Source organism: Mastigoproctus giganteus, chromosome 9 (assembly GCF_048544385.1).
Source record: "Mastigoproctus giganteus isolate SK-2022 chromosome 9, ASM4854438v1, whole genome shotgun sequence".
In the NCBI taxonomy this organism is placed as follows: Eukaryota; Metazoa; Arthropoda; class Arachnida; order Uropygi; family Thelyphonidae; genus Mastigoproctus; species Mastigoproctus giganteus.
Genome location: NC_143583.1, coordinates 89293467 through 89316374, shown reverse-complemented (window position 1 = coordinate 89316374; position 22908 = coordinate 89293467). Strand labels below are relative to the sequence as shown.

Here is a 22908-nt window from a genome sequence, read left to right as displayed (position 1 = left end):
TGAAAAGGCATTTGACTCCATACAGCATAAGGCAATGTTTCGGGCACTGGAAAGACAAGGCATAGATACTCCATATATTATGATTTTGAAGAAAATATATGAGAGTGCTACATCCTTTATTAGACTAGACAAAGACAGTAGCAAATTTAAAATCGAGAAAGGAGTTCGACAAGGAGACACAATATCTCCGAAGCTGTTTACTGCTGCCCTTGAGGAAGCTTTCAGAAGATTAGACTGGTCGCAGAAAGGAGTCAATGTGAACGGAGAGTACCTAAACCATTTACGATTTGCAGATGACATTGTGGTCATAAGCCACGATCCCAAAGAATTAGAGGAAAATCTTAATCAGTTATGCACAGTTAGTAAGGATTTTGGACTAAAGATGAATATGGCTAAAACAAAAGTAATGATGAACAAGTATGCCACGGAAAGGGAAATAATGATTGATGGAGCAGTAATTGAAAAGGTGGAGTCATATACTTATCTGGGACAAGTTATTAGCTGTAATAATGATAAATGGCTGGAAGTCAAGAGAAGAATAAATTTTGGATGGATAGCATTCAGGAAATATAGTCACATACTGAAGAGCAATATCCCAGTTTGTCTGAAACGTAAAATAATGAATCAATGTATACTCCCCACCATGACTTATGGAAGTGAAACTTGGGCACTCACCAAAAGAATGGAAGAGAAGCTAAGAACTACACAGCGAAGAATGGAACGAATTATATTGGGAATCAGACTGTTAGATAAGAAGAGAAACACATGGATTAGGCAGCAAACTCAAGTAAAGGACATTCTTATCAAAACTAAAGAACTAAAATGGTCTTGGGCAGGACACATAGCTCGAAGACATGATGACAGATGGACTAAGAAAATAACAGAATGGTACCCAAGAGGAGCTAGAAGAAAACCTGGAAGACAAAGGCGGAGATGGATAGATGAAATTCATGAGTTTTTGAGTAGTAAATGGATGGCCAGTGCTCAAAACAGAAGGAACTGGAAAGTTGCTGGAGAGGCCTTCATCCTGCAGTGGATTGAAAATGGCTGATGATGATGATGACTTCATAAAATATTTCACAAGTGCAGTAAGAAACAACGAGTCACCTTACATAGTGCCTATTATAATCTATTCCAGGCAGAAATCCTGGAAAAGATTACAATAAAAAGAATATTCCAGCAATCCCAAACAACTTAATCCATAATTTAACCTTCTACCTTAACCTCGTCACCAGCACACCTAGAGGTAAAAAACCCTGTCATAGAAAACCTTCCTATTGGCTACTCCAGAATCAACCCTACCTATATAAACTTCTCTCCCAGACCGCACAAACGTTTTTGCAAGTACTTCCCAAAAAACTCCACTCCAGGATTGTGTAAATAGGAACTTTCTCCATAAATAGGTTATAATAGTATAGGTGAGTATGAAATTCCAGCTACTATATGAATTATTTATAATACATCTAATGGTCTTTGTAAAATATTGTAATTATTATAAACTTGATATTATATAGTATATATTGTATTTAATACTCATAATAATGTCAAATGTTATCAAAATTACCCATAAAGAATTATTTTATAACCCAAATACTCAGTTTAAACCAAGCAACTGTAACCAATTGGTAACTTTAATTAATAAGTTAACATAATTAGATTATTAATAGAATTTTGTAAAACTTTCTAGAAAATTGTACCTAAAAACAAATCTAACCCTGCAGGCCTGAAGACAGGAAACAGTGATTTCACAAAACATAGCCATAATTGTTTGTGTTTGGCATTCAATTGTTCAATTGAGATGTTTCAATTGTTCAAATTTAGTTTTTCAGTAATAAATTACTTAAATCTACTATGTGATATAATAGTGGTGTAATCTGAATTAATTATCTCACAATGATAAACAATGACATATGTCCCCTCTAATTAATAAGAAAGATGCAGCCAGTAAATAAAAGGATTCAAAAAAAGATGGACTAAAGCCATCAGTTTGTTCAAAGAATGGGGTGACAAATTCAATTGAGTGATGAGTGATCTTTCTTGCTGCTATATCAAGAGAAGCAGTAGCAAAATTCTGTTCAGGCTTCTGTCCTTGGTTTTGTAAAATGTGAATAATATAATTTGATATGACTGATACAGCATGTAAATGATAAATACTTATGAATATAGTATAATACACATGTGTGCTTTTGTTACTTCTTCTTTAATACTCATTTAATTTTTTTAATGAGTAGTTAAAGCTTGAATTAAATATACAAACCCAAAAAATGCTTGAATTAAGTATACAAACCCTTTTATAGCATCAAAATGAAATTTACATTTATTGATGTTGTTTCGATATATATTGCTATTTATGTGAACACATCCTTATCATAATCAATCAGGTGGAGTACTCAGTAAATTCTTTGATTGGGATTGCAGATTTATTGCTGTTGTGAGATCTATTAGAAGGTTTGAGAATGAATTTCTCTTGAAATCGATCCTTAATTTACTAACATGTAAAAGAGCACAATATAAGCAAAGTCATATCTATTGATATGGCTTTGCTTATATTTCCGATAACTTCAAAAATAACCTTAAGAAATTTAAACAGTAGCAGGACTACTACGATGTTGAGGGTCAGAGCCACTGTAATTTAGGTTTTCAGGTGGTATTCTTTTTTCTGTAATTTTGTTTTATTATGATATTGTTAGCACAATTTCATCACTATTAGATTGCATCCTGAGTGCCGGCAGGATATTTTGCAAGGTGTTGCATGTGGGAATAAATTTTTTGTTTGCCAAATTTTCGAATACATGCAATATTTTAATTAAGTCAAGTTAAGTTTGACTGATTTACATGTACAGCCGAGCCAACACTTCATGATTGGTGGGCAAAAGTACTTGTATTTTGAAAGAAAGAATTGGTATTGTTTTAATGTCTCAATAAATTAATGAAAATATTAATAATTGTGTATTACTTCGAATCCAAAGGTGGTTCGCTTTTTAGCATTAGTAGAGGCACATGATGTAAGAAAGCAAGCTTATACAGCATCAGCCAAAAAAATCCTCTTCCCATTTAACTGATCCATTCATTCCAAATGTTTTAGTTCTGCCTTGAATTTATTTAAGCTATCAACTTCCACAACAACAGATGGAAGTTTGTTCCAGCAATCAACTACTCGCTGACTAAAGGCAAACTTCTGCACATCTATTCTACAACTGTCTTTCCTCAGTTTGAATCTGTGTCCCGTAAGGTTTGTAATCTGAGCAAGAGGAAGAACCCCCTCAGCATTAAAGCCCACTCAATACATTCAAGGCCTTATACATCTTAATCGCCTTGCAGGTGCCTAGTCCCCAGAAATTGTAATTTGCAGAACTTAAGCCTTTCTTCATAAGAGCACCCCTTTGTTCCCTTCACCATTCTTGTTGCCCTTCTCTGTACTCGTTCTAGCAACTCTACATCCTTCCTAAACTGAGTAGTAGGGAAGTCAAATTTTTAATTGTGATAACTAGGAAGCTCTAACGTATAATTATATAGCGTAATATGCATCACTGCATTTAAGATTCTATTAGATAGCATAGTATTGAAAATTGATTAATTAAATTTATTGATCTTATTAATTTAAAATATCATGCCTCAGACTAGAGCAGCAAAGCAACTGGCACAAAGTGGCAGGAGTGCTATGACTCGGGGGAGAACTGGGGGGGGGGGGGCATTTCTCCAATGAATCACAGCCTAAAAAAATGTGCAACTTGTGAAATGTTTGCCAAACTCTCTGGAACATAACATGATCTAGCCAAGGAGGATGTCTTTGTGTGTACTAGGTGCCGAGAGTGTCTAGAAATTAGGCATCAACTCAGCGTTCTACTGAGCGTCTACGAGAGCTTGAGGTGTAGGGAAGTTGCCCTCAAAGAAATTAATATGAGGGGCCCGTCAAGCTCTCAGCTGCCCAACTCAATGCCAGAGCTCACTCCTGGGCATCAGGCAACACAGCGGCAATCTCCAAGGCAGAATGTGCTGGTCCCAAAGGAACTAGTTATTGTTGGTGACTCTATTGTCAGGGAGATGGGGAATATATTGTGTAAAAAGGATAGATGGAACAGGACCAGGGTATGTCTGCCAGGGGCAAAAGTTGATGTTGTTGTAAAGCATATATCATCTTTTAAGGGCACAAAAGGTAATATTGTTATACACGTTGGCACCAATGACATTAAGAGTAGGAAATCTGCAGATTTACTTAACAAGTACAGGTCAATGTTGCAAAAAAGTCGTGAGTCAGGGTTAAATTTGAAAGTATCTGCAATTCTGCCTAGACATAATAGGAGGGGGCGCCTCCGTAGCCAGGTGGGAAGGAGCAGCAGTGCATAGCACACGCTTCTTGATTAGACTGGGTTCGAGCCCGTCACCACCAAATACGGAGGATGCGGAAAGGTCAGGAATGACCACCACATATCCCGGAGCAATATGGCCTTAGTTGCTAATGCTCCTAAAAACCAAATAACAACAACAACAATAGGAGGGAATACATGATGAGAGCCTTGTCAATCAATTCGGCCCTGGAAAAATATTCTACCCAAGGGGTAGAATATTTTTCAGCTTGGTCTGTGCTTGTTAACAGGAGAGACTGCTTCTATAGGGATGGGATACACTTAAATAGAAAGGGTGCAAGAATATTTACTGATGCTATCGAGGCAGTGTTAGGTCAGTCGGAAAACTGCTAGCTTGGGGGTGATTCACACACTAAAAGGTTAAAAGTAGCTGCAGGCAGAGGTGAACGTGATTCTTGCACAACATCTATTAGAATAAGTAGTGACCTGGAGCGAGGGGTGCTGAGGGTTTCAGGGACTGATGGCAGTCATCGTGAAACAGGTGGGTATATGGGATGTGTTAGGGTAACTAAGAATAAGAATAGGTGCATGTATACTCGCATGTATACCAATGCTAGAAGTATAGTAAATAAATTTGATGAATTTGAAGTGCTGGTCAAGACATCAAAGGTGGATATTGTTGGAATAGCAGAGACTTGGTGTCACACAGATATAAGGAATGCAGAACTGGAATTTGGGGAGTACAATGTGTACAGAAAGGATAGACAGGATAGCAAGGGAGGAGGTGTTATGCTGTTAATTTAGAAAAACCTAAAATCAAAAGAAATGCATCCAGTTGATATAGATGAACAGTGCACTGTTGAGTCAGTTTGGTGTGACATAAGCACTTCGAAAGCAAAAATAAGAGTAGGAGTGTGTTATAGGCATAATGACTCGAATGAGTACAGTGAACAATTGAACAGAGAAATAGCGGGCTAGTAAATCAGAATGTCTTATAATGGGGAATTTTAACTTCCCAGATATTAACTGGAACTTGTGGGTTGTTCACTCACACACTAGTAAGACTTTTGTGGATTTATTGGATGATTGTTTTCTGCAGCAGCATGTTCGAGAGGCAACCAGAGAGGGTAATACTCTTGATCTGGTTATCAGCAGTGATCATTCGTGTATTAAGAATTTGCAGAGAAAAGAACCACTAGGTGGCAGTGATCACAGTGTACTGATGTGGGATTTACTTAAAGATTTAATTACCATCAGGGGTAAAGGAAAGGGTTTTTGCTTCTGTAAAGGTGAGTACAGTGGTCTCAGACAGTTTTTAAATTCTGTACAGTGGGATCAACTGATGATGTTACCAACAGTAAATTCTAAGTGTGAAGCATTCAAGGAATTAATCGTGGATGCTACTAAAAGTTTCATACCTATTAAGAAATATTATTCAAGGTTTAGGCCTAAATGGTTATCAAATGAACTAATGAGACTCTTGACAGAGAAGAAAAATGCATCGGATGCATATAAATTATCAAGCGACTCAGAAGCCTATGGCAGATATAAGCTAGTCTGTAATAAGGTCACAAATGAGGTTAGGCAGGCGAAGGCAGATTACGAGAAATCTTTGGCAAAAGATGCTAAGAAAAACAGCAAGGATTTCTTTGCTTATATAAACTAAAAGGAAGGGGATGAATCTGATTTGTCCACTTGATATCGATGGTTCCACTGTTGATGATCCTGCTCAGAGAGCAAACAAACCGAACGAGTATTTTGCATCTACATTCACACATGGGGAGTTATTAAGGTTTGAAAACGGCAGAAGGTTATGAAATTGTAGCAGGGTGCTTAATGATTTTGTAATAACTGAGAGAAAAGTGAAGGAGAAATTGTTGAAGTTAAACATAACAAAGGCACAGGGGTCAATGGGATCTGTCCAGTTATATTAAAGGAGGCGGCAAAGCAACTAAGCAAACCCTTAGTCATAATTATGAGGGCATCCTTGGACTCGGGAGGTCCCCATGGACTGAAGATGTGGAAACGTATTCCCAATTCACAAAGGGGGAATTGAAGGGTGACACGAGTAATTACAGATCAGTTAGTTTAACTTCTGTTCCGGGTAAAATAATGGAGTCACTGGTTAAAGATGCATTGCAGGATCATCTAGACAAGATTGCAGCAATAATTCAGACACAGCATGGGTTTCTTAAGAGAAAGTCTTGTCTGACAAATTTGATAGGATATTATGATGTGGTTACAAAGGAACTGAATGCAAAAAATAATTGTGATATCATATATTTGGATTTCCGGAAAGCTTTTGACACTGTTGCACATGGAAGACTATTGTACAAATTGGAGCAGAATGGTATTAAGGGTAAGTAGTTGCTACAATGGATAAAAAGATGGTTGATTGGGAGAAGACAGAGGGTGGTAATTAATGAGTGCCGCTCTTCGTGGACTAATGTTATGAGTGGAGTCCCACAGGGTTCGGTTTTGAGTTCTCTGTTGTTTTGTATATTTATCAATGATATTGATGAAGGTATATCAGGCTTAGTGTCAAAGTTTGCAGATGATACAATTGTTGGCAGGGTTGTTAATGACAGTAATGGCAGTGTGCTACTGCAACAGGATCTAGATAATTTGGGCAGATGGGCTAAGAAGTGGCAACTGAAGTTTAACCTTGAGAAATGCAAAGTACTGCATATGGATAGAAGTAACCCCAGAGAAACGTACCAACTTAAGGTGGTAGAAAATGAAAAAGACCTGGGAGTAATTGTGCAGTCAGATATGAAGTTTTCTGAGCAATGCAGACAGGCTGCCAGGGCAGGTCATGGGGTTTTGTCAATGATATATAGGAATTTTGCTAGCAGGGAAAAGGTGGTGATTGTCCCTCTGTATAAAGCAATGGTTAGGCTACACCTTGAGTACTGTGTACAGGTCTGGAGGCCTCATTTTAGGAAGGATGTAGATTTGCTGGAGCGTGTACAGAGAAGGGCAACAAGATTGGTGAGGGGAATGAAGGGATCCTCTTACCCAAGAGAGGCTTAAGTTCTGCAAATTGCAGTGGCTGGAGACTAGGCACCTGCGCGGTGATCTGATTGAGGTGTGTAAGGCCTTGAATGGGTTGAGCACTGAATTCTGATGGGATCCTTCCACTTGTTCAGATTACAAACCTAAGGGGGCATAAATTGAAATTAAGAAAAGACAGATGTAGAATAGATGTGCGGAAATTTGCCTTTAGCCAGCGGGTGGTTAATTGCTGGAAAAAACTTCCATCTGTCGTTGTGGAAGTTGATAAGTTAAATAAATTTAAGGAGGAACTGGACAGGGAACTGGACAGGCATTTGGAGGGAATGGTGTGATTTATTTTTTTTTATTTTTTATTTTTTGGCTGATGCTGCATAAGCTCATACACTTGCTTTCTCGCATAACATGCCACTACTACCTGTATGCAGTACTCAATTGGGGCCTGACCATTGCCTTATACAAGGGGATAATCACCTTCTTATCCCTGCTTGCAAAATTCCTGTATAACTGCACTTGTACCACGTTTCGCCACCTTGCACCATGCTGCCGGCACCCATTGATTACATTACTTGTTTTGTTAGAAAATAAACACTGTAAGCAGCAGTAATTATGAAGTAATATATTTAAATTAATCAGACTGCTTTGTTTTCCTTAACCTCTCATATGAAATCGTTTCATATATAAAGTAATTGAATTTGCTGTTCACATCTTAACTGTGGTTATTGTATATAATTTCCACTAAAAATTTGAAATGTTATACCTGTTTTTTTTTTTTTGAATAAAAATTTTACCTTGTTAATGTGTATGCTGTATAAAATATTTAAAGAGATGCATGAATTTATTTTAGCCACTGTAAGCACAGAAATGGATTTGAAAAATCAGTACATTACCGTACATGTATAGTTCCTGAAGATTGTGTAGTTTCACCATGGAGTGAGTGGACAATACATAAAGAGGGCTGTATTACATCGGATAATTTTATAATACCTGAAATGAGAACTAGGTGGCGTCAGCTACTTCATCTTCCAGAAGGAAATGGCCAGCCATGCCCACCTCTGAAAGAAAAAAGGATTATAACAAAAGATCTTGCACCATGTTATAAGTAAGTCCAAACATTTTCTCCCCTTTGAATATCTGATGTTGCATAGTCAAATTCTAGTAGTACCTCATAAAGACACAGATTAGTATAGCAAAGGTGAACTATGAAAATGGAAGTTTAATTACTTAACTGTGAAATTATTTTTCATAACTTGGGGAGGATATTGTTTTAAAATGGTTTTCTCTTCCACAAAGACCTGTTTATTCTTTACAAACTTGACATTGTAATGTCTCTCAGTTTGTCATGATAAAGTAATGGGTTATATTTTGTTAACCCATCAGAAAGCTTTAAAAAAAAAAATAACAGTAGCTGCATGATATTTTTTTTCCACCAAAAAGTTTTTTAATTTGTATAGCAGAGCTATTTAAAAATGTTTTTATGTTTTCCCTCCTTGTTTTTTTTTTTTTTTCTAATCATTATTACTGTAAAAATAAAGTATATTATGACTTCACTAAAACTGACAAATTTCTGCATTTTTAAGCCACAATAATTTACGATACTGCTCGCAGTAAAGTGCTGAGATCATAACTATTGTAGGTAGTTGCAGTTCACTATAGTGGAGAAATAACATTGCCACTACAGAAGTTAATTGTCGCTCATCTCATGAAAGTTCTAAGCACCACATTTTAAGTCTTAAGTTTTTATATATATATATATATATATATATACAAAGGGTACTAGGAAAGTTTTGCAATATGACGCAACAATGAATCACAGGAAGCTGCTTGTTGCTGCATGTTGAGACATGTTCATACATGCATAGTAGCCGCCGCGCCAAGTCAATGGGCTCAGTTATTCATTAGTAGTGAGAGTGTAAAGTGCTTGCGATGGCATCGTGGTCACGAAATGAGATAAGGACAGTTTTGCGGTATAATTTTCGTGCGTGGTTTAACCATAGACCAGTGCTTAGAAGAAATGACTCTTGCACTAGATGATGATTGTCCACATCATACAACGATATTCAGGTGGTATAGAGAATTCCAAAGGGGGAAATTTCACTCTGGAGGATTCTGAGAGGCCGGGAAGGCCACGAACGTCAGTTACGGAAGAAGTTACTGCTGTGAGGAAAATGCTTGACGAAAACAGGGCGAGTGACCTGCCAACAGACAGAGGATACTTTGGACCTAAATGCACCAGCAATTCGTTCGATTCTGCAAGATCATTTGCACGTGAAGAAACTTTGTTCTCTCTGGGTGCCGCATCAACTGACTGAAGAGCAGATGACACGACGTGTGACTTGGTGCCGGGAGATGTTAAAAAAGTTTGATAAGGGACAATCTCGGTATGTGAACAACATCGTGACAGGTGACGAGACTTGGCTGTACTATTACGATCTGCCAACCAAGGCTCAAAACAAAGTTTGGGTCTTTGATGATGACAACACACCCGTAATTGTCAGAAAATCCCGATCTGTAAAGAAGAAAATGATAGCTGTATTTTTCAGATCGAGTGGAATTGTGGAACGTGTCGTTTTGGACATACAGAAGACAGTCACAGCTAAGTGGTATACTGAACAATGCCTGCCTAATAAAGTCATTGGATCTATGAAGAACCTGCGGCCAAAGTCAAGAATGGACACCTGGTACCTCCATCACGAAAATGCTCCAGCTCACCGCGCCAAAGCCTGCACCGAATATTTGACCACGACAGGACTGAAACTTCTCGAGCACCCTCCCTACAGTCCAGACCTTGCTCCCTGCGACTTTGCACTGTTCCCGCATGTGAAAATGAAGCTAAAAGGGAGACGGTTTTCCAGTGATGAGGACCTTCTACGGGCTTGGGACAACGAGTGTGCTTTACTCCCTAGTGAAACTTGGCAGAACTGGTTTAAAGATTGGCTTCGGAGGATGGAGAGGTGTATTGAATGTAGAGGAAATTACTTTGAAAAAATTAAATAAACAAAGCTGTATTGCAAAACTTTCCTAGTACCCTTTGTATATATATAAAAAAAAAAAAAGCTGTCTTAGTGACAATTATAAATCATATATAACCACAGTGAACTTTGTAATGGCTTAGGGGGAAAAAGTAGAATATTTGTTGAGACCAGTCAGATTATAAATGGGCTATCATGTCTATGCCAGGTAGTCCTTTGAAAATCAAACTTCATAATGTCTCTCATTTGTTGCTCCCGACGGAAACTAACAGCAGTTGAAAATGTCATTCAAATTTTATGTCATATAAACTTAAACTGAACAACTTTTTGTTTTTTTCCAGTAATCATTTTAACAACTTTGTGTGTGCATTTCTTTATTGTAGGAATTCTATTTCTGAATTTTGATCAGTGGTTCCAGGAATACCTGCATACAAATACGAAAATTTTAATTAATAGTAATCAGTAACCAGTTTTGATTAATTTGATTAATTAATCAAAATTAGTAATTAGTGCTTGAGATGCAATTGAAATTTTCCTGAGATATAATTATGAAATTTAATTAGAAATAAACCATCTGTCACATTGGGACTAGAGTTTGATGACATTGAGAAATATGCTGCTTCAAGAAGCATTCATCAAAGTTTCTTATAGTTTTATATAATTTCAGATTTTTTTTTTTTTCTCCCTTCAGAATTAAATGGCAGTAGTTATTTGATATTTTCATAATCTTAGCAATGATTAAAATCCCCCCCCCCCCCTTTAGAAGCTTGTAAAAGACATTTTACAAGCTTCTAAAGATGATTTTCCCTACCAGTGAAGTCTGACTTCAGTGGTAGGGAAAATCATGGAGGCAATGATCATGGGTGGAATTCAGGATCATTTGGATAGAATTGAAATTCTCAAGGATACTCAGCATGGTTTTGTAAAGGGAAAATCATGTTTAACAAATCTGGTTCGCTATTTTGAAAGGGTCACTCACGAGCTGGATTTAGGGAATAATTTCAACATTGTTTATTTAGATTTCAGCAAAGCTTTTGACTCAGTCCCACATGAGCGGTTGCTTTATAAGCTGGAACAGGTTGGAATCACTGGGAAAATCCTTAGATGGATAGCAGGATGGCTTCAGGGCAGGAAGCAGAGGGTTGTGATAAATGGCTATTCCTCAGATTGGGTTGATGTAAGAAGTGGGGTTCCCCAAGGATCAGTATTAGGACCACTGTTGCTTTTGATTTTCATAAACGACATTGATGAAGGGATAGAGGGCGTGATGTCTAAATTTGCAGATGTTAAAATTGGTAGAGTAGTTAATGATCACTGTCAAGCTGAGCTTCTTCAGAGAGACCTAGATAGACTTCAGGAATGTTCAGAAAAATGGCAGCTATGTTTTAATCCAACAAAGTGTTAGGTATTACACCTGGGAAAACAGTAATCCCAAAATAACTTATTCACTTGGTGGAGTTCAGCTAAACCCAGTACTGGAGGAAAGGGACTTGGGTGTTACTATACGGTCAGACATGAAATTCTCTGAACATTGTAAACAGGTTGCAAGGAAGGCCCATGGTGTCCTATCGGTGATCTATCGAACTTTTGCAAGTAGAGATAGGGATGTGATAATCCCATTATATACGGCTTTTGTTAGACCACGCTTGGAATACTGTGTTCAAGTATGGAGACTGCACTTTAAGGAAGATATCGAGCTTCTTGAAAGGGTGCAAAGACGGGTAACTCGCCTGGTGAGATTGGCAAAAGGGCGTCTTTATGAAGAAAGACTTTGAATATGTTGGTTGCAGAGTTTGGAAACTAGACACCTTAGAGGAGATTTTATTGAGGTGTTTAAGGCTCTGAGAGGCATCAGTAAAATGAATGAGGACGAAATTTTCAATATTATAAATGATGCTGGAACTAGGGGACATAAATTAAAGTTACAGGGGGGGGGGAATGTTTAGATTGGACTGCAGGAAGTTTTATTTTAGTCAGAGAGTTAATAAGTTGCCTACATGGGTGGTAGAGCCTGACAGTTTGGGGAAATTCAAAGGTCATCTGGATAGTACCTTCTGGTGAGGGAAGCGCATAGGATGATAGGTTTAATTTCCTTTTCTTTTATTAATTATTATTATTTATTTATTATTTTTTTTTTTGTCATTGTTTTATTCGGTTTTTTTTTTTTTTTTTTTGGCTGGTGCAGCATAAGCCATAGGCTTTCTTGCACCATACAGCCATTACTAATACTAATACTAATTTCCCATTTAATTAATTAATTTATTTTTTTGAAACTTTTTCTGAACAGATACAAGTGAAAATAAATTTATCAGCAAAGATGTTTTCAAAAGTGGTTTATATTTAGCAGTATAAACCACAGTTTTGTTTTACTCTTGCTTAAAATTTAAGTAATTATGTTATATATCCTTAAATAGCTTCAGATGGACTGAAACTCTTTAAAACTCACTTGAGAGCATTATCAAAAGGGTGCTAATTTCCCAAAGGAAATATTATCTTCAGCTGCAGCATAGTTGGTTTGTCACTTTTTGGAGATGGGTTGAAGACTCATACCAGCTGCAACATTGCTCGTACTTAACATCTGGCCAAAAAAATTGCAATTTAAACTACTTTAATCTTGCTTTTGTGATTATATGACCCATAATAATTGGAATTCCTGATGAGCACTGACTAGTTATTTTATATTTGTTGTGGTTTCAGGTATAAATGGGTACCGTCAGAGTGGAGTGACTGTATAGTGATTCAACAAGATGAAGATATTGTCAACACTGAGCTCAGATCCTCACTGTGCGGAGGAGGAATCCAGAAAAGAAATGTAACTTGTTTGCGTGTTTCAGGTATCCTTCTTTGTTTGATTTATTTTATTTTTTAATTATACACCTCAAGCTCTTTTCCAGTTAATGTACATGTAAACAAAGATACTAAAATTGTTTACAACAACAATTTTCACTTAATTTGTAGTTTAATCACAATACACATTTACAATATTTACATTTAGTAGTTTCACATCGATAATGGTAACCGAGGAGAAAAAAGGTTATTGCTTACTGAAGAGTAAATGTGACTGTTTTTTTCACACCATTGTTTACCAAGCATAATTGAAGCACCATAAAAGTAAATGTGGTCCTTGAGGTTGTCACGAACATTCTCTCAGATATGCCAGACAAGCTGTACTTGCTGCCTGGGAGTCTAAAACGCTGATGGAACTGATATTCGGGTGACACTCAAATCAAGTGGACCCAATTTCGGCGAAGTCCGGAGGATCTGTGACAGCCACATCCTCTGCTTGCACCTTCACGATGGTGGGACTGTTAGTAATCCTGGGTATAACCTCCATGCACAAGTACATGGTGGGTGACCACCCAGGTGTGAACCAACGTAAGCAGAGGTCGAGGTGTGATGCCTACACCACATGGAGGAATGCCGCCCCTCTATGTTACCAGGCAGTACTAGGTGGTAGATGACTCTCATCAACCGGTGTAGTACCATACCACCACTTTGCTTATTGGAGGCCTGAAGTGGTGGAACCCATGTTTAGTCTCTAGAGCTAAGTTCCGGTCAACCCTTCCCTATCTTGGCGCCTCCATAGCCAGGTGGGAAGGAGCAGCAGTGCATAGCACACGTTTCTTGATTAAACCGGGGTTCAAGCCCATCACCACCAAATACGGAGGATGCGGAAAGGTCAGGGAATGACCACCGCATATCCCGGAGCAATATGGCCTTAGTTGCTAATGCTCCTAAAAAAAAAAAAAAAACCCAAATAGCAAATACCTTCCCTATCTCTTCGATCATGCAGTATGATTGATGATTCTAAAACGGTGTTCGCAGGCCGGCCGCTAGTTAGTACACCGGACCGAACCTATTGGTAACTCTCTAGGAGGCTTCCGGATCAGCTAGTGTATAATCTTGCTATCTCTACTCTGCCAGATGGTGACTGTAGGGAGTCCGAGTAGTGTGTATGCGGGGAGCTTGTCGAGGCCACATTATGTCAAGGATCTGGGTATATTCTTACCGTGTGTACGCCATATCCAAAAATTTCATTATTTCATACAGCATATTCCACCCACTTTTTCTTACTGTTGAATACACCATGAATTGTCAAACTAATAGAGCAAGCTTATCTGCGAAAAGATCTAAACCTCCCAAGCACTTCCTAATTAATTTCACAAATATACGTGGTCTCAATTCTAATCTCAACAATGTCCATTTCCACTTGCAGTCTGCCAAACCCACGTTCTTTTTCTGACAAAATCTCAGTTATCGATTGATTCAAATACTGCTCATCTCAGTTGCCCAAATTATTCGCTGTATGATTCCTTTCACCTCAAAGGTGGTACTTGTGTATATGTCTGTTCTGATATTCCCTGTCAGAGACTTGGCAATTTGGAATCTCCTCACTTTGATCTTCTCTGGCTTAAAATCTCTCTACCTCATTGTGTCAAATTCATCTGTTGTCTCTACCATTCTCCCAACTCCACTAATCACTTGGAGCTCTTTGACTTCCTCTCTTTGCAACTTGACTTTCTCCAGTCCAACTTTCCTAACAGTGAGGTAATTTTCCTTGGTGATTTTAATGTTCACAACTCCAGCTGGCTTCCGTTTTTTAGTCATACCGACCCATTTACCTTCAAGAATACTGGACAATCCTAATCATACAGCCAACACGCTTGATCTTTTTCTCACAAACAACCCTTCTAAATACACGGTCGATGTGAGAGGTCCTTTAGGCACTTCAGATCACAACTTGGTGATTGTCTCTTCTCCAATGGAACCTTTATCTCATGTCTATTCCCAACCTTGTGTTGTTTGGCATTACAAGAATGCAAAATGGGATGACCTGCGAGACTTCTTTTCTTCTTTTCCTTGGTTGGATTACTGTTTCAAAACTTCTGATGTCAACATTTGCTCAGATCGTGTCAGTGAAATTATTCTTACAGGAATGGAATCCTTTATCCCACACTCCACTTTAAAATCTCGTCCTTTAAATAAACTTTAGTTTTCCAATAAATGTGCTAAGGCTGTTCAAGAGAAGAATGTTGCATATTGTAATTGGCTTGTTTCTAATTTTCCAGTTTCATTTTCTGCCTACACCAAAGCTCGCAACAATTGTAAAGCAGTTATTAATCAGTCCAAACTAGAGTTTGAACAGGCTAAGAGTAGAAAACTTGCTTCTTGCCCTAATGGTAGCTGAGCATTCTGGTCTCTTGCCAAAGCTATTGGTCGCAACTTTTGCCCATCTCTGCTCCCACCTCTGTCCAAACCAGATGGTTCTGTTGTTACTTCAGCCAAGGATAAAGCTGACCTGCTAGCATCCCATTTTTCTTCCAACTCATGTATTAATGATCTTGGTAAAACACCTCCCACTATTCCCAACATGTTCCATTCAATGCCTCCTGTGGTATTCTGTCAAAAGGATTTCAGAGGGATTTTGATGAAACTTGATGCCAAGAAAGCTCTAGGTCCCGATGGTATTTCTCCACTTGTTCTCAAAACCTGTGCTCCTGAACTTACTCCTATTCTTTGCCGCCTTTTCTACTCTCTTATTCCAAAGGTGTTTTTCCATCTGCTTGGAAATTTGCTCATATCCAGCCAGTTCCTAAAAAGGGTGACAAATCTCTCCCATACAATTATCGTCCTATTGCAATTACTTCTACTCTTTCCAAAGTAATGGAGAAAGCAATTAACCGCCAACTCTTAAACTACCTAGAAACCTTCAGTCTGATCAACGATCGCCAGTATGGATTCCGTCAGTGTCGATCCACTGGTGATATTCTGGCTTATGTTACACATTTATGGACTAATTCAATGGGAAAGGTTCGGTGAAACACAAGTAGTTGCTCTTGATATCTCAAAGGCTTTCAGTCGTGTTTGGCATAAAGGTCTTCTAAATAAGCTTCCATCTTATGGTTTGCCAACTGTTTTTAGTAATTGGTTATCCAGTTTTCTCTCCGATCGCTCACTGAGAGTGATGGTAGATGGATCTCTGTCTTTTAACTTCTCCACTAATGACGGTGTCCCACAAGGTTCAGTTCTTTCCCCCACTGTTTTCCTCTTGTATATTAATGACCCTCTTCCATTGACTGGAAATCCTATCCATAGTTTTGCCGATGATAGCACATTGCATTCCACTTTCCATTTTGAGAAACCTTGTCCTGCTCAATCAGCTTCAACCTCTCGAAAATCTGCTGCCAATTCCTTAAATGCCGATCTTCAGGTAATTCTCCAGTGGGGCAAAGACAACTTAGTTGATTTCAACCCATCTAAAACTCAGTCTTGTCTTATATCTAGCAAAAAGGATTCTTCTGCTCCTATGCTTATCTTTAGTGACACTCCAATTTCTAGGCAAAATGATATATCTCTCTTGGGGATTACCCTGACTTCTAATCTCTCTTGGCACAAGCACATTACAAATATTGCTTCTTCTGCATCTAAAAAACTTTGTTTTCTCTTAACACTCTTGGCGTTACTTTTCTTCCAAACAGCTGCTCACTCTGTATAAATCGCAAATCCGCCCAGCCATGGAATATTGTTCCCACATCTAGGGTGGTGCCCCCAAAACCTCTCTCAGGCTTCTTGATTCCATTCAGAAGAGGGCAGTTAGGTTAAGTTTAGTTACAGATACTTCCATGGGCACTGTTCTTCTGAATTGGCTTCTATAATTCCAATTCTCTCTTTCAAAACAGTCCGAACACGTGCCGCCACCAGCCAACATCCATTTACTGTCCAACTTCAAATTCATAGAACCAACTTTTCATCTTCCTCGTTTATTCATTCAACCTTCCTTCATGCGTATTTCCTGAAAATTACAGTCTACAGAAGTTCAAGTCCAATGTCAACAAATATCTTCTTTCATCTTCTCAATCTCCAACCCAAGCACGGTACTAAGTACGATAGGTTCTAATACCTCATGTTTGGGGTTTACATTAAAAAAAAAAAAAAAGTAACAATTTTTAAGCTTAGCTTATTAAATAAATAAACATCCTCAATAGATTTTGTTATTGAAACATTATCATAAGACACTTATTTAAGAATTGAACCAAATGTGGTTTTGTAATTTGCTACTGTTTGGGATACCTCTGTCCTTTTTCTGTAATGTGACTATTACTAAATCTAATTTATATTAACACCAAGTAGGCTTAGTGCACCTTGTACAATGCACTTATTTCCTAGATAAATTAATATTTTAATTGTATTTCATCTGGTCAGCTAAATGAGACCTCAACTTAATTGTGACTAATTTAATATAACTTTAAAAGCTTATGACCCTCATCTAATTTAATGTGTTCCAAATTAATGTATTTCCATATGCCCTTTAACATTTTCCAAGGCCTTTCCTTGAAACTACTGTACATATCATCAAGAAACAAGTTGCTATAATACTTGACGGTATTGGGCAAAATTTATTTCTAATAACAAATAAGAATAAAAAGTGCTTATTTTATTTGTGGATAAAAAATAATTTTATTATCGAAATGAAACTTTGTCTGTTAAGAAGAATATATTATTCACTTCTTCTTATTCAAATAAATTTTTTATTTGTAATTTATTAATACAGTTTTATTTGCACTATTATTCAAAACAATCATTTTCTTCCTATGACAATTGAAAATTAAAAGGAAATGGAGGGATTGCCAATTGCTGTAGCCAAGTGATCTATCAAGGGTACCTTGTCATAGATCACTTGCTACATGCTTGCATGATCGTTTCTAGCTCATGTGATTACTAAATATGATAATGTTCTTGTATTTTCTCTATTTTATGAACTCTTTTGATGTTATCTGGTCATCCTTGAGTATAAATAGATTTTATTTTTTTTAATTGAGAGAATGCAATTTTTTTTTTTTTTTGTATTGTGAGTCCAACTTTTTGTTTGTAGTTTTGACAGCCAACCTCCTTGACTTGATGTACTTTTTTTTTTTTTTTTTTTTTTTTAATATACAAATATCATAAGTATGTTGATGTATCTAGTCTATCATCTGTAAATTTACCTTCAGTATAACACTTGGCGAAGGTAAAGAAAGCCAACACTGGAAACTTCTGGAAAATTTACCGGGCAAACTCTTTCCCACTACTGCAGTTAGTAGTAGTAGTAGTAGTAGTGGCACTTGATGCAAGAAAGCAAGTGTAGGAGCTTATGCAGCATCAGCCAAAAAAAAAAAAAAAAAAAAAAAAATCACACCATACCCTCCAATTGCCTGTCCAGTTCCTCCTTAAATTTATTTAACCTATCAACTTCCACAACGACAGATGGAAGTTTGTTCCAGCAATTAACCACCCGCTGGCTAAAGGCAAATTTCCGCACATCTATTCTACATCTGTCTTTTCTTAATTTCAATTTATGCCCCCTTAGGTTTGTAATCTGAACAAGTGGAAGGATCCCATCAGAATTCAGTGCTCAACCCATTCAAGGCCTTACACACCTCAATCAGATCACCGCGCAGGTGCCTAGTCTCCAGCCACTGCAATTTGCAGAACTTAAGCCTCTCTTGGTAAGAGGATCCCTTCATTCCCCTCACCAATCGTGTTGCTCTTCTCTGTACACGCTCAAGCAAATCTACATCCTTCCTAAAATGAGGCCTCCAGACCTGTACGCAGTACTCAAGGCGTGGCCTGACCATTGCCTTATACAGAGGGACAATCACCTCCTTTTCCCTGCTAGCAAAATTCCTATATATCATTGACAAAACCCCATGACCTGCCCTAGCAGCCTGTCTACATTGCTCAGAAAACTTCATATCTGACTGCACAATTACTCCCAGGTCTTTTTCATTTTCTACCACCTTAAGTGTAGTACCACACAGTTGGTACGTTTCTCTGGGGTTACTTCTACCCATATGCAATACTTTGCATTTGTCAAGGTTAAACTTCAGTTGCCACTTCTTAGCCCATCTGCCCAAATTATCTAGATCCTGTTGCAGTAGCACACTGCCATTACTGTCATTAACAACCCTGCCAACCTTTGTGTCATCTGCAAACTTCGACATTAAGCCTGATATACCTTCATCAATATCATTGATAAATATACAAAACAACAGTGGACCCAACACCGAACCCTGTGGGACTCCACTAATAACATTAGTCCACGAAGAGCAGCACCCATTGATTACTACCCTCTGTCTTCTCCCACTTAACCATCCTTTTATCCATTGTAGCAACTTACCCTTAATACCATTCTGCTCCAATTTGTACAGTAGTCTTCCATGCGCAACAGTGTCAAAAGCTTTCCTGAAATCCAAGTATATGATATCAAAATTATTTTTTGCATCCAGTTCCTTTGTGACCACATCATAATAACCAATCAAATTTGTCAGACAAGACTTTCCCTTAACAAACCCATGCTGTGTCTGAATTATTGCTGCAGTCTTGTCTAGATGATCCTGCAATGCATCTTTAACCAGTGACTCCATTATTTTACCCGGAACAGAAGTTAAACTAACTGGTCTGTAATTATTCGTGTCACCCTTCGAACCTCCTTTGTGAATTGGGGATACATTTGCACATCTCCAGTCCGTGGGAACCTCCCCTGAATCCAAGGATGCTCTCATAATTATGGCTAAGGGTTTGCTTAGTTGCTTTGCCGCCTCCTTTAATATAACTGGATAGATCCCATCCGCCCCAGGTGCCTTTCTTATGTTTAACTTCAACAATTTCTCCTCCACTTTGCTCTCAGTTATTACAAAATCATTAAGCACACTGCTACAATTTGATAACCTTCTTCCATTTTCAAACTGTAATGATTCCTCATGTGTGAATGTAGATGCAAAATACTCATTCAGTTTGTTTGCTATCTGAGCAGGATCATCAACAGTCGAACCATCGATGTCAAGTGGACCAATCATATTCAGCCCCTTCCTTTTAGAGTTTATATAAGTAAAGAAATCCTTGCTGTTTTTCTTAGCATCTTTTGCCAAAGATTTCTCGTAATCCGCCTTTGCCTGCCGAACCTCCTTTGTGACCTGATTACAGACTAGCTTATATCTGCTACAGGCTTCTGCGTCGCCTGATAATTTATATGCATCCCATTCATTTTTCTTCTGTCACGAGTCTCATTAGTTCATTTGATAACCATTTAGGCCTAAACCTTGAACAATATTTCTTCATCGGTATGAAAAGTCTTGTAGCTTCCACGATTAATTCCTTGAATGCTTCCCACTTAGAATTTACTGTTTGTAACATCGTCAGTCGATCCCACTGTACAGAATTTAAAAACTGTCTGAGACCACTGTACTCCCCTTTACGGAAGCAAAAACCCTTTCCTTTACCCCTGACGGTAGTTACCTCTTTGAGTAAATCCCACTTCAGCACACTGTGATCACTGCCACCTAGTGGTTCCTTTATCTGCAAATTCTTAATACACGAATGATCACTGCTGATAACCAGATCAAGAGTATTACTTTCTCTGGTTGCCTCTCGAACATGCTGCTGCAGAAAACAATCATCCAATAAATCCACAAAAGTCTGACTAGTGTGTGAGTGACCAACCCACAAGTTCCAGTCAATATCTGGGAAGTTAAAATCCCCCATTATAAGACATTCTGATTTACTGGCCCACTCTATTTCTCTGTACAATTGTTCATTGTACTCATTCGAGTCATTAGGCCTATAACACACTCCTACTCTTATTTTTGCTTTTGCAGTGCTTATGTCACACCAAACTGACTCAACAGTGCACTGTCCATCTATATCAACTGGATGCACTTCTTTTGATTTTATGTTTTTCTTAATTAACAGCATAACACCTCCTCCCTTTCTGTCCTGTCTATCCTTTCTGTACACATTGTACTCCCCAAATTCCAGTTCTGCATTCCTTATATCTTTGTGACACCACGTCTCTGCTATCCCAACAATATCCGCCTTTGAGTTTCTCCCTGAATTCTTGGTAAACAAATGGTGTGCATTATCGGTAGTGGCAGGAAATCGATAATGATGTATTGATTAGTTTTTATCATTATTAAAAGCAGATTATTGGAGTTCATCAGTGTTAATGCCTTTGCGACTGAAATTTACTTATGGGCACACCTTCCAGACTGCCTCAGTCTTGGTGTGTTCCCCCTTCCCGCTGTTTTAAAATAGGAAAACAACTTCTATAGATGGTGCATGTTATCAATAGTGGCAGTCGAAGTCATTTTCCTATTTTAAAACAGTGGGAAGGGGGGATAAACACTCCAAGACTGAACTAGAGCAGCAAAGCAACGTGCATGAAGTACCGAAAGTGCTGTGGTTCGGGGAAGAACCGAAGGTGAGCAATTTTTCAGTGCATCACAGTCTATTAAAATGTGCAAAATGTAACAAGTTTGCGGATCACTCTCAAACAGGATATGATCTATCCATGGCGGATGTCTTTGTGTGTGCTAAGTGCAGAGAATGTGAAGAAATTAGACACCAACTCGGCATTCTGATGGGTGTCTACGAGAGCTTGAAGAGTTGGTAGATGTTCTGGAAGGAATGAAAATGGTGGCGTATCAAGCTCTCAGCTGCTCAACTCAACACCATACTTCCTTCTTGTGCACCAGGCAACACAGTGGCAATCTTCAGGGCAGAATGTGCTGGTCCCACAGGAGCTAGTTATTGTCGGTGATTCAATTATCAGGGAAACGGGAAATATATTGTGCAAAAAGGATAGGTGGAATAGGGCCAGGGTATGTCTGCCAGGGGCAAAAGTTGATGAAGTTGTAGAGCAGATATCATCTCTTAAGGGCACAAAAGGTGATATTGTTATACATGTCAGCACTAATGACATTAAGTGTAGGAGATCTGAAGATTTACTTAGCAAGTACAGATCAATGTAGAAAAAAACGTTGTGAGTTAGGGTTAAATTTGAAAGTATCTGCAATCCTGCCCAGACATGATAGGAGGGAGTATATGATGAGAGCCTTGTCAATCAATTCGGCCCTGGAAAAATTGTGCCGGGCTCATGGGATAGAATTTTTCTCAATGTGGTGTATGCTTGTTAACAGGAGAGATTGCTTCTACAGGGATATAGGGATGGGATATGCTTAAATAGAAAGGGTGCAATAATTTTTGCTGATGCTAACGAGGCTATATTAAGTGGGTTGCAAAACTGCTAGCTGGGGGTGATTTACAGACTAATAGAGTAATAGTAGTCGCAGGCAGAGGTGGAAATGATTCTTGCACTACTTCTGTTGGAATGAGTAGCAGCCCAGAAAGCAATTTGCTTGGAATTTCAGGAACTGCTGAGTGTCATGAAACAAGAAAATACATGGGCTGTGTTAGAGTAACTTAGGGTAAGAACAGGTGCATGTATACTTGCATGTACACCAATGCTAGGAGTATAATAAATAAATTTGATGAATTTGAAGTGCTGGTTAAAACATCTAAGGCAGATATTGTTGGGATATCAGAGATGTGATTTTACTCAGATATAAGGGATGCAGAATTAGAATTTAAGGAGCACAATGTGTACAGAACGGTTAGACAGGATAGGAAGGGAGGAAGGGTTATGCTGTTAGAAACACACAAAATCTAAAGATGTGCATCCAGTTGACATTAGTGGACAAAGAAATGTTGAGTCAGTTTGGTGTGACATAAGCACTGGGAAATCAAAAATGAGGGTAGGAGTTTGTTTGAGGCTTAATGACTATGATGAGTACAATGAACAA

At 38.2% G+C, this 22908-nt stretch overlaps 1 protein-coding gene across 1 annotated transcript in view; it reads left to right on the top strand.

The window, feature by feature from the left end:
- Nucleotides 1-22908, top strand: part of LOC150080530 (thrombospondin type-1 domain-containing protein 7A-like) — a 1074234-nt gene that overhangs the window by 281126 nt on the left and 770200 nt on the right. The window contains exons 6-7 of the mRNA XM_090380722.1: nucleotides 8167-8421; nucleotides 12989-13125. Coding sequence (XP_090236848.1) covers nucleotides 8167-8421; nucleotides 12989-13125 — 392 coding nt within the window. The remainder of the gene's footprint in view (nucleotides 1-8166; nucleotides 8422-12988; nucleotides 13126-22908) is intronic.